The sequence below is a fragment of the Polypterus senegalus genome, chromosome 7 (assembly GCF_016835505.1).
Source record: "Polypterus senegalus isolate Bchr_013 chromosome 7, ASM1683550v1, whole genome shotgun sequence".
Taxonomy (NCBI): Eukaryota; Metazoa; Chordata; class Cladistia; order Polypteriformes; family Polypteridae; genus Polypterus; species Polypterus senegalus.
Genome location: NC_053160.1, coordinates 29,261,970 through 29,274,966, shown reverse-complemented (window position 1 = coordinate 29,274,966; position 12,997 = coordinate 29,261,970). Strand labels below are relative to the sequence as shown.

Genomic DNA, 12,997 nt, shown 5'->3' with positions numbered 1-12,997 from the left:
TGCTTCCTCACTTTTTCAATTCCAAGAGTTGTTTATGTCACTGGCATGGTGTACTGTAGTTAAACAATTTTCTTTTATATATTACCTTTGTCCTGTGATTACTTTGCTATTGTACATCAGTTTACTTAGATTTTTTACAGATGGCATAAAGAAAGATGGCCCTTCTTGTTTGAAATCAAAGGACTGAGCAAGCATCTCCAGTCCAGTTCCTTTGCAGATAGTCTCAGCACAATCAAACCAATCATTTGTCCATTCGTTCAAGTAGTTTTGAGAGGTTGAACAATTGAAGTACATACTGTAAGTCAAACTGTAAGGTTTCATCCTTTTGACGAGTCAGATTTTTCATGTGTATTTTATTCTTGGAATGTAAAAGTCCATGATGTGTTATTAATAAAGAGCTAAATATGGGAACAAAGAGTTACTGTAAAATGCTCCATTTAACATTCCACCACATTACAACAATGTCAGTCTCTTTTCATTCTTGTCCTTATTTCTAGAGGACTTATTTTGATAGAAATAGGTGCCTCCAAGCCAATCCCAGTGAGAGAAGAAAGGTTGAAAGTTGGTTGCTGGTTTCTGATGGTGCATGTCATGCTTGACTGAGCCACCCCAGAGCCCAAATGGAATAAGATTGTGCAGAGCCCAAGGAAAATCATAGCCACTGTGATCTTCCACTGATATCCAGACATTGAAGACCATGAAGGCATAACCCGTAAGGGGGTGACATTGAAGAAGAACAGGGTCCAAAGTGGTCCAAAAGCCAACACTCATTAGCTCAAAGGCAGACATGTACTGGGTGACCCAACAGAATGTTGTGTGATATTCATGGTGGGTGGCATGAAAAGTTACATAGAGCCACCGGGACTTGTGGTGCACAAGGTGCCAGATGTAGTACTGGGAATCAAAGAGGATGGTGCATCCAATAATGCCTGTAGAGAATTCCAGAAGTGTTGGAGCATCTTCCACCAGTGGAAGCTTTGGCCTCCAATACCACTGAGCCACAGCTGCCGGAAAAACAAAGATGACATGGTTGTACAAGGTTAGTATAACCGCCTTCAAAATGTCCAGTGCCTTCACAGGGTTTTCAGGGTGTATCTTGTAGCGATTAATAGAAGGTACCAGTGGAGCTAGAAGATCCAAAGTCATGTAGAACAAACAAAGGCTGAGATATGTAAAGATAGAAAGAAAGACTGGAAGCAAAGGAGATCTTATTACTTCATTGTGGTTAATCCTAAGGTAGTCCCACAGAGGGGCAAAGAAAGGTTTCTCCAAAGCAAATGCATTTGAACAATGCTTGGTGTCTGTTGGCAGATGCTTCATTACAATGCTGAGATCCATGGAGCAGAAAAAGCAAAAAGATGTGCTGCCTCACTTGTAAGCTGCCCAAACTGGTAGAGGCAGAAGGAGGTTATGTAAGGTGACTATTTGCCAGTTACACAATTTAGGAAACCAAATTACAAAATGTAACCTTGACACGTTTAATTAATGATGACAAGAGTCTGGTGGAGCTTCCGTCAGTTAAAACCTTTCATTGATGGTTTTCCTGCTTACATTAGACTGCTTCTGAGACCTACTAGATGTCATCACCTCAAAGTCTTCTGAGGTGACTCAGCTGCTTTGGTGTTTTCCTTGTTTCATGATAATCTATTGGTCACTTTCTTGTGGCAACAAGCACCTCAGTAGAATCAGAAGATCATTACTTTTCCATTGTCCCTGTCATACACACTATCGGGGAGGAATGAACAAAGAGAATAAAGCCAATGTAGCTGTGCTGTAAGCCTGAGACTCTGGCCTTTTCCAGTGACCTCCCTGCAGTATATTGTGCATTGAAGGAGGTTCTTCTAAACAGTTTAGATGCAAAGATATTCTTCAATGACCAAATGCAGCAAACTGAAGAGGCGATGGTTATGGTTTGAAGTATGTGTTGCATTATTGTATTGCATTTCCAGGTGTCTCCTTGATATGTTGCTTGGAAAGATTTGTCTGGGGCTCCTGGCTTGTTCCATGTAGGTCCCACTCCAACAGCACCACAATGCATTGCAAGATAACAAGATAAACTGTACAACTCACAGAGCAAATTCTTAGTATCACTACACTAATACTTGGCAAGGCATCCTTTTGTTCTCAAGATGGCCCAGTTGTTCATGGCATGGATACCACAAGTTGGTGGAAACATTCATTTGCGTCACACAATATTCATGCTGCAAATCTCTAGTTCTACCACATCCCAAAAGTGTTCTAGCGGTATCAGATCCGGTGACTGAAAAGACAGCTGAAGAACACTTGAACTCATTATCATTTTCGTTAAACCAGTCTGAGATGACTTTTGCTTTGTGACAGGCTGTATTATCATTATCATTAGAAAATTGATAAATTGTGGCAATGAAGGGGGTGCACCTGTTCAGCAAGGATACTCAAATAGGCCGTGCCATTCAAGCAATGATTAGTTGGTATCAACAGGCCTAAAGTGTGCCAAGAACACACTCCACACATTACATCACCACCACCAGCCTGCACTGTGATACAAGGCAGCTTGGGTGCATACATTAATGCTCTTGGCAGTGAATTCTAAACCTACTCTTTGTGGGCCTCAGCAGAAATCATAGATTCATCAGACTAAGCTACATTTTTCCAACCTTCAACTGTCCAGCTTTGGTCAGCCTGTGTCCTCTGCAGCCTCAGCTTTCAGTTTTGTGCTGACAGAAGTGGAAACTGACATGGATTTCCGCTGCTGCGGCCCACCTGTCTCAAGACTGGGCGTGTGCTGAGCATTCTGAGGTGCTTTTTCTGCTCGCTACAGTTGTACAAAGTGGTAATCTGAGTTACCGTAGCCTTTCTGTCAGCCTCAACCAGACTGGCCATTCTCCTCTAATCTCTCTCATCAACCAAATGTTTCTGTCCACAGAACTTCCACTCACTGCGTGTTTTCTGTTTTATATACCACTAGGAGCAAACTCTACATGAAAATCCCAGCAGATCAGTAGTTACAAAAATACTCAAATTTATAGATAAAATCTATTCTGGCACCTAAAAGTATGCCACAGTTGAAATCAATGAGATTGGATTTTTTTCCCCATTCTGGTGTGGATGTGAACATTAACTGAAGCTTCTGATCTGTATCTACATGATTTTATGCAATGCACTGCTGCCAAATGATTGGCTGATTAGATAATCACATGGATAAGCAGGTGTACAGGTATTCCTAATAATCTGCTCATGTGTCTCATTGTAGTGTGTTGCAGAGAGGGTTTGCCTCCTTGAAGGGTTGTGTCCCTCAATTCTTTGTCCATCTTCTAAATTCCAAATGCAGCCTTAACCACTTGTTTGCACATCACCGTCAGGAAATGTTTTCTTTTCTGTTTCATTATTACTGCAAATTGATCCTTCATTAGTTCACTGTGGCATTGGTGCCAAATGCAGCAATGGGTGGTTACTCTGCTCTTTACATGGCACTTTGAGGTGGCTTGCTATCCTGAAAAGGACTGTGTGTCTTTTGCCACACTAGTTGGAAAAACATGCAATGTTGCAGGCTTGCCATGTATATAGGCACCCCCGCCACTGGTAGTGTAATGCCAGCTTATACTTGGGTGACTCACCCCTGGCTGACCTAACTTGTTGGCACCATTTTACAATATTTTCTTTCTCTCTCTCTTGAGCTTCTCTAATGTTTCAATAGTCTACATACACATGGTAATGCTCAGCCAGCTCAGTCACTTCCGTTGTCCATACTGCATTGATGAGAATGTCCGAGAAAAAGAAGTTTAAGTTTCAGAGTACAGACAGCTCTACATCTGAACATTGTTGTGTACCTTTATGTCAAACTTCCAGGAAGTACAAGAAGATACTTAGTTTTCATACATTTTCCTCTGACGTGGAAACCCGATCTAAATGGATTGTCGCTATCTGGAGAGAGAGTATTACAGTTAGCCCCCATACCCGAGTTTGTAGCCCACATTTCAAAGAAGAGGATTTTCATGAGAAAGGGTCTTGTCCTTCCAGGGAGGAACTGCGTGGTGTGAAAACTTGTGAGGATGGTGATCCTTTGTCACAGGAGGCTGGGGGACAGACCCAGCCGGGACACCTGGAAGGACCGGGAGGCGGCGTATACATCCTCCAGGGCACGAGGGGGCAACCGCCCTGGATCGGGAGAGGAGCAAGGAGGCTCAAGCCCGTTGGGGCCCATGGCCACCACCAAGGGGCGCCCCGAGCCTCATGGAGCCTGGGAAACATTCACTTCCGCCACACCCGGCAAGATGGAGGAAGATTCCTCCAGGGATGCCTGGAGTGCTTCCGGGTGCAAGTGCAGCACTTCCGCCACACCAGGAAGTGCTGCCGGAAGAGCATCATCGAGCACCTGGAGCATGTCTGGGTGAACATAAAAGGGGCCACCTTCCTACAATCAAGGAGTTAGAGTCGGGAGTGGGAGCAGGACGAAGCTCCCATCCCGTGAAGAGAGGAAAGGCGGCCCACGGACTGAGAGAGAAAGGCCTGTATTAGGGGTGTTTAGTGCTGGGAAGCACTGTGTGCTGTGTGGGACTGTGCTAAGAGAAATAAACGTGTGACTTTTTATAAAGATGTGGCCTAAGTCTGATGGTGTCCGGGCGTATCTCACACCCTTTTTGAAGAGGAAGAGGACAAGCAACAATTTTGTTTTGTTTGAAATACACATAGTGGTTTAGGCCAGAAGATAAAACACTAGCTGCGGGCCACGGACATAGGTACAATCAGACATTACTAGATAAAATGTAAGCCCATGGATACCTGTACTGCCACCAGATTTATAATATTAATTTCTGTGTGCTAGTAGCTCAACTACACAGGGTTAATTTGCATATGTAGTTACCCATGTGCTGCAGCCCCAATACAAAACAAGCCTTAAAGGATCAGAAACACAAGACTTGCTATGAAATAATAAAAACAAAGAGATATTACCATTTATAAGGTATTGCTAGTTTGTGACCATTTGTTGTATTTTGTTTGTGATATTTATTTCTTCTGCATCTTTTGTTTTATAAGGCACCACTGCTGCAGCTCATATCACATATTTGGCCACAATAATCAGTCAAACATAATTGGCAGACTTTTAACTAGCCCTTAGAAACACTTAAAAGACCATTGCACCCTTATAATTCACACAAGACTAGTCGAGTTCTTCATTCCCCATTGACTTCAATGCATTTTGTGGAGTTTGGCAATCATTTGGCATGTGTGGAACTCACAGCAAAGGGAACTCGGCAGTGTTCGTGCATTACTATTGGAGACAAAGTATCTATCTATCTAAATAGTATGGCACCTTTTCCCTTAATCATCCATCCATCCATTTTCTAACCCGCTGAATCCGAACACAGGGTCACAGGGGTCTGCTGGAGCCAATCCCAGCCAACACAGGGCACAAGGCAGGAACCAATCCCAGGCAGGGTGCCAACCCACCGCAGGACACACAGAAACACACCAAGCACACACTAGGGCCAATTTAGAATCGCCAATCCACCTAACCTGCATGTCTTTGGATTGTGGGAGGAAACCCACGCAGACACGGGGAGAACATGCAAACTCCACGCAGGGAGGACCCGGGAAGCGAACCCATGTCTCCTAACTGCGAGGCAGCAGCGCTACCACTGCGCCACTGTGCCGCCCTTCCCTTAATCAGTAATGTCAAATATGTTCTGAGATGTTTCAGGTAAACACCAATTTCAAGGTAATTACAGTCAATATTCATGATGCTGTAGAGTGTCAATGTGCTGAATGTTAATTAGCATCCTGCCAGTAAAAAAAATCATTTCACTCAACTGTATGTGACAATAATGGCCAATAGAAATCACACTTTGCATCCTTTACCCTGCTTTACCACAAATCAGCACTAGGTGGCAGGCAGAGACTATGTTATGCAGATGGCTATAGAGAAGGATGCGGTGCAAATTTTGAGTCATTAAAGATACAATTTGTTGTGTTGCACCAGAGATAAACTGAGTTAGCCTTTTGAGATATTAAAACACAGTGCATATCTGAAATGTATTAATTTAGCTGACACATTTAACTAGAGAGCCCTGCAAGTCAGAATGTATGTAACAATGTCCGGAGTGCCTCTGTATTTCCTAAACTGATGCACTAGCAGGTTAAAAACGTTTCTCAGGATGAAAACAATGCATTATTGATGAGGATTGAGCCAGCAACCTCATAATTTGCAGTCCTGTGTCCGAGCCAATGGACCACAGTGTTGCCCTATAGCCTCAATGCTTTTCCACCAGATAGGTAAAGTGATTAATTAGATGAATATACTGTAAGAGTAGATTCAGACAAAGCTGTAAACGTTAACAAGAACATTATACCAGAAATTACACCCCAAAACACTATACAGATACAATTTAATTCTTTATATACTTAAATTAATTACTGACTACACAAACTGCTTGAGACCCAATGCCATTTTCACCAGGGTCTGAGGAGGGTGAGATGCCACATATTAAGGCTACTGTGCTGAAGTGATTTGTGTTTTCTGTAAAATAAAATATTTAGTATTATATTCAGTTTGGGTTTATTATGGCGCTCAAGATTAACGACGTGTTGCATGTTGGTTGAACATACAAGTAAGAATTTCACTGTACTGTGTACACGTGGCAGTACCACTACCATAGTGCAGAATGCATTTAAAATCTAAATATGCAGGATGAAGGCCCACATATCCAGAACAGACGTATCAGTTTAAGAAAGCATCTTGAAATGCAGCTGCAGCTCCACTTTCATGACTGAAGGGAGTGAACCAACTGAGAAAGTTTTCGGTCCTTCAGTCAAGCAGCTTGAATACATATAGGTGTACTGCTGCTTTAAAGGAAGAGAGATTTAGAATTTGAAATTGTTAAAAATAATGTCTGCCATAATTATTTACACTGGAAGTTTAAAATGTATATTTGGTGTTGGATTTTGAACAAGTTAACCTCACTTGTAATTGCTGTTAGCAGCCAAACATCAAAAGTGCTGATCCGTGCTGTTTATTTACTGTCGTTTATTTATTTCAGTTCTTCCTCCATCTTTCATTTGTAACATAATGTAACATTTTCAAACTTGCATTATCCATTTCTGGGTCACTTTTTCCAGACTTGTATCTGGTAGGTTGCCGGTTCAAATCCCATTACTGCCAGAAGGGATCCTACTCTGTTGGGCTCTTGAGCCAAGACCCTTAACCTGAAACTTACCCCAGGGGCACATAACAATAGCTGACCCTGTGCTCTGACCTCCTTAGGTCATGTGAAAAGACACGTTCCCCTCAGGGATTAATACAGTGTACCAAAATAGCAAAAATATCAAAGGCTGACCATCACAGACACTTCACCTAAGTGGCACATCTTTGAGAAGATGAATTGAAACAAAACTACCTAGACAATGTAAAAACTCCAATGAAGGAGTATGACTTCAAATCTTGGATGTTGGATCGGTGAGAGAGCAGCCCTGTCAACGGAAATCTTTGAATTGTTACTTCATCAAAATAGAAGTGCATTAATATCAGAGATTTGCTAAAAGAATCAAAGAGGTGTTAACAATATTTTTATACATATCATAACAAAACATACATTTTTATAATAACACAAAAACAGTGTCACGGCTTATCCTTAAACTTTTTCCAAATTGTTTAAATTGACATAAAACTGAAAACAAATTGTACTTCTAGAATCCTTGAACTCCAAACCACCCAAATTTTACATTTGTAAAATGAATTCATTCAAAAAAATGTAACAAAACTGCAGACCATAAAAGCCATGTCCTTGACAATGGCTGCATCAGACAAACAATCCTTGGTCTTCCATGGATGTTGGCTGCAGATGATACCTTTCCATGGAATGATCAAATATATCTGGCTCCTTTATCATTCTTACTCTGGTTACTCTGTGGTAGACCACCTTTTCAGGTCATGTCATGCCTTACTGCTTGATGGCTGATAAGGTAACCCATAGGTGTCTGGGAACTTAAGCAGTTTGCCTGCATCACCAATAGTCCTCATTAACTCAAAATGAAATGGACCGGCCGAGCAAGCAGTGCATCAGCTTTGAAACTTATGGGAAAATGTTCTAGGCATACATGACAGCTACGATGCTCTTCTCAACATGTACAATTTTTCCAGAAAAGAGCTGCCAGTCCCAGTCGTGTGATTCTTTTCCAGAAGGGAGAGGAGAATAATCCTAATCGCCAAAGGACGGCTGAAACACTTGTGTCTTAAAAAGGATAAGAGAGACAATATGTCATGAATAAATGACAAGGCAACATATGCCACTGGAGTGAGGCCTGTCACTCAGAATGCTGACAATACTTAGTTATGATAGGCTCAGTTGCTTTTGTGGAATGAACGTTTTGGTGGACCTGAGGCAGAAACCCTCTTATAAGAGGAGTCATAATTTGTCTTGCTGTGGTCTCCTAAGGGCACTCACGTGAAGGCCTTTTTTGGTGGTAGACTGAGTTGAAGTAAAGGTTAGAAAGCAAAGATGGGTCTCAGTCAGGGATGCAGCCTTGCAGACAAGTCTCTAGGGTTTAATATGCGGGTTCCAGCATGGGCATCGAGACAGGTAAGAGTTGCATAATTAGTTGCAACATTTCTTTATATTATCCACCGAGAAAAAACAAAGATGTTAGTCTGTACCTCTCATGTTGATAACACAATATAACATCCTATTAACCTAATCTACATGTCTATTAGGATTGAAATAAAACATTCACAGTCATGTGCAGAACATGGAAATTAGATAGATAGATAGATAGATAGATAGATAGATAGATAGATAGATAGATAGATAGATAGATAGATAGATAGATAGATAGATACTTTATTAATCCCAAGGGGAAATTCACATACTCCAGCAGCAGCAAACTGATAAAGAACAATATTACATTAAAGAGTGATAACAATGCAGGTATAACAGACAATAACTTTGTATAATGTTAACGTTTAACCCCCCGGGTGAACTTGAAGAGTCGCATATTGTGGGGGAGGAACGATCTCCTCAGTCTGTCGCTGAAGCTGCTCCTCTGTCTGGAGATGATCCTGTTCAGTGGATGCAGTGGATTCTCAGTGATTGACAGGAGTCTGCTCAGTACCCGTCGCTCTGCCGCGAATGTCAAACTGTCCAGCTCCGTGCCTACGATAGAGCCTGCCTTCCTCACCAGTTTGTCCAGGCATGAGGCGTCCTTATTCTTTATGCTGCCTCCCCAGCACACCACCACATAGAAGAGGGCGCTCGCCACAACCATCTGGTAGAACATCTGCAGCATCTTATTGCAGATGTTGAAGGACGGCAACCTTCTAAGGAAGTATAGTCGGCCCTGACCTTTCTAACACAGAGCATCAGTATTGGCAGTCCAGTCCAATTTATCAGATAACTACCAGGCACTGCATCTGTAAGTCAGTGATACTTATTGTTGTGCTGCCCCTTTACTAACTGCGGTTAAAAAACATGACAAATGATCATGTAGTAAAGTAGTAAAAGCAAAGCATGTGTGGTATTAGAATTAGAACATGAACAAAATAAATTAGCAAACATTAAAAAAATCATTTTTAAAGTAAATTTTCATTTGCCAAAACTGAAATGACTGTGTTCGACCAGCAGGGGTCTTCAGTGTACTGCGTAGTATAAAACCTAAATGATTTCAGTGAAAGCCGACTGCCTAATCATTTCATTCTTACAAATAAATATTTTAGCTAAATATTGGGATAATCCGTCCATGCATCCATTTAAAGACTCCTTTGTCCAGTGCTGGGTTTTGGGATGAAACATGAGTCTGTTGTGCATATCAGTGGTATGAAACCCAACATGAGCAACATGAGAACATGCAAACTACTCACAGACAAACAATGACCAGGCCAACAACTGAAGGTGGGTCCCTGGGGTTGTGCAACACTGGAGCAACGTGGCACCAAAACGATGGACTCATCCTTAAATGCTGCTTTGTAACATGTGGAAAATAGGAGTTTCAATGAGGCTTTCAATGAGCAGACAATCTCCTTTTTTATGATTTTAAGTGCTATGACAAATGAACATCGATGTCACACAGAGTATGTATTTTCTAGAGCAGGTTAATGAATAAAACGTTTCTGCTGTCCGTAGAGCTCATTATTGGGTTTTGTGTCACAAGCAGAGTAGGAGCTCTGAGACATGGCCTTCAGCCTTTCACATTTTAAGCCTCTGTTTTACAGTCCTGAGCATTTTCTCATGTGTCTGTTTTATCAAGTGTGAATTTTGGACTGTCATCCTAAAGAAGCAAATCGAAAACTGATTCATTTTCAGCATCACCATCTTGTTCAAAGTGTTAGGTCACAACTTGCCACAACACAGCTTAGATCCATTGCTTAACCATTTAATCGTCTTCTGTTAGTGCCTAAAACACACTAGACCACTGCTCAGTTGTTTCAAAATCTCAACTGAATGCATAGCTGTTGCAAAGGATGGTTCACACAGCAGATTTGCATAACCCAGGCCAAGAGCGGCCAAAGAATCTGAACCCTAGGAAAAGAAGGCTAAAACCTACTGCAGAAAACTGAGATATGGGTAGATATTGCATATTAGGTTTACAGCAATTAAATGTAAGTGCCAATCATAGGAAATAAAACTGAATATAATTACACAGGGATGGTCTCGATCAATTTATTTAGGAAAGTTGGGAGTCCAAGTAGATAGATAGATAGATAGATAGATAGATAGATAGATAAGGAGGAAGCTTAAAGGTTCTGCTAATGGTAATATCCCACCACTCCAGGGGTTGGCGCTGTGTGCCAAAGTTTTTTCTGCCTGCAAACAGGAAGAATTACAGCTATAACCACTGATATCACTTCCGGAGACCATCCACTTGTACCCACCTCTTTCTGCCAGGAGTCATCAAAAATGGAAGATCCACCATCTTATGACAGTTCACAACTATACTCACGTTTGTGATGATGTTATAATATTTATAGTTAAATGTATCTTTTTATTTTTTCAAACAATTATACAGGGTTTGTCATTTGGTGCTTTTGTTTTATTTCTTACAATAGATAGATAGATAGATAGATAGATAGATAGATAGATAGATAGATAGATAGATAGATAGATAGATAGATAGATAGATAGATAGATAGATAGATAGATAGATAGATAGATAGAACTTTATTTTCCCAAGAGGGAAATTTTAGCCTTTTTACAGATTTTAAACTGAAAAACAACAACCTCTTTTAAAAATGAAGAAAGATTTTCATAAGAAGAAGAATACTTCTGACTTGGCTAGCAATAACAGAGCAGTCACAATGAGGCGTATTGTTGTAAGTATCAACAAAACCTAGTAGCTTTCCTTGACAAACTTCTCCTGAATAATTTGTTGGCTGAAAGTAGTGGACTCCCAAGTTAACCAGACAGTGCACACAGTGATCAAACTAACAGGATGATGGAACCATAGTATAGTGCGTATAGTACAAGTCAGGTGAAATTAATCTTAAACTGTATAGCAAGCTTCTTAATTTGTTCTCAATAGGACAGAAAAAATTTTTATGAAAAGGACTGGGAGATAGATACATGGTCAACATAATGTTCAAAAGTCAAAAGTTAAATGTTTAACCAATCTTTCATACATCTTAATTAATATCTGAAAGTCAAAGTTCAGTTTCAGAAACTAGTAAATAAAAAGCAAAAAAAGAAATGTCTGTAACACTATTAGAAATCCCAACTCAGATGTAGCGGGACCTTACATGATGGTCTAAGTACCATTGTGCCTATGATGTCAGTGACCGCGCACCTCCTGTAAATCATGACAATGCTAACACAACAACAGAGCACCAATAACCAAACCAAACGTGTAGCGATACAATGTGAAAAAAACAAAAACCTTTAAGTGTTATCTGCAAAAATATATTCATATTAAATTTGAACTCCTTGGGGTAAAAAAACCATAAACAGTGTTATGCACAAAAATGATGCGTACGCCTTTTTCCACGCTCACATCAAGATGTATAAAAATTACACTAAGCATAACTCTATGCACATTTTCACAGCAGACTCCTACACATGTTTCTGCTCAGTTTTGTAAATGGGCTACATCCAGCACCAAAGCAGTGCTACTGTTTCTGTGTGGTTCCCCTTTCGTTTTTAGATTCACATCTATGACACGGCTTTATCAAATACATCTAGAGATTATATATTTAGATATTTAGAGATCAAGCTGATTTCTTGTCCCTTGATGATGACTGGCTTCTAAGTCGATTTTGATTTCCAAGACCTGCCTTCTCTTGGCGCTCAAACAGTGTGAGCCCTGAAATTCTGTTATCTTCCAGTTGTGTTGATAACCAGACAGTGGGCTGCGGCTCACCTTTTCATGTCGACTTTGATATCTGACCACTTCTTTTTAATTTCAGGCACTGTGCAACTTTCTGAACTTGAACTTTTGAGCGTCTTCTCCACACTGTCCCACTCCATCAGTTTCCTTTTGTTGCTTATACCACTGCTTAAGCCACCAAATAGTGCATTTTTTTGCCTCCACTACCACTGAGCAGGACCTCTATTTTGCCTTCTCTGAAATTCTTTTTTTTATATGTGCTTTTTCCCATTGTCTTTTAACAAAAGACTGAATGGAAGGGGCTATTTATACTGATTTGCATATTCAAATAGGTAGAATTCTGGGAGGAGTCAGGATGGGGATGTAGGTGCGCACATGTGCGTTAAAATTCATGTTGATTGGGATTTATAAAGGGAAAGTGCAAAGAACTGCACTTATAAACTGTTTTATATATTTTTTTGTGCATCGCACATTTCTTGTTTTGCCCATACGCCATAGGCATTATACAGGAAGCACCTAAAAGGATTACATGATGCCAAAAAAGACTACTTAATCCTGGGGTGTATTACAGTACTTTTTTGCACATGGCTACTTTTACATGAATAACCAATGACAAAGCTTTTGTATAAACCTTACATTAGGTACTGTTAGTGATATCCTGATATATTAAACACAGAACTCAAAGACTGGGTGGGGGGTAACCTTTTTCATA

At 40.6% G+C, this 12,997-nt stretch overlaps 1 protein-coding gene across 1 annotated transcript; it reads right to left on the bottom strand.

Moving 5' to 3' along the window:
• Positions 1-414: 414 nt before the first annotated feature.
• LOC120532241 (cholesterol 25-hydroxylase-like protein 2) lies at positions 415-1,338 on the bottom strand. Its single transcript, XM_039758091.1, has one exon. The coding sequence runs from the start codon at positions 1,336-1,338 to the stop codon at positions 454-456; it is 885 nt and encodes a 294-aa protein (XP_039614025.1). The 3' UTR covers positions 415-453.
• Positions 1,339-12,997: the final 11,659 nt, after the last annotated feature.

Coding starts and splice junctions, on each gene's coding strand:
- LOC120532241 (XM_039758091.1), bottom strand. CDS start 1,338: ATGGATCTCAGCATTGTAATGAAGCATCTGCCAACAGACACCAAGCAT.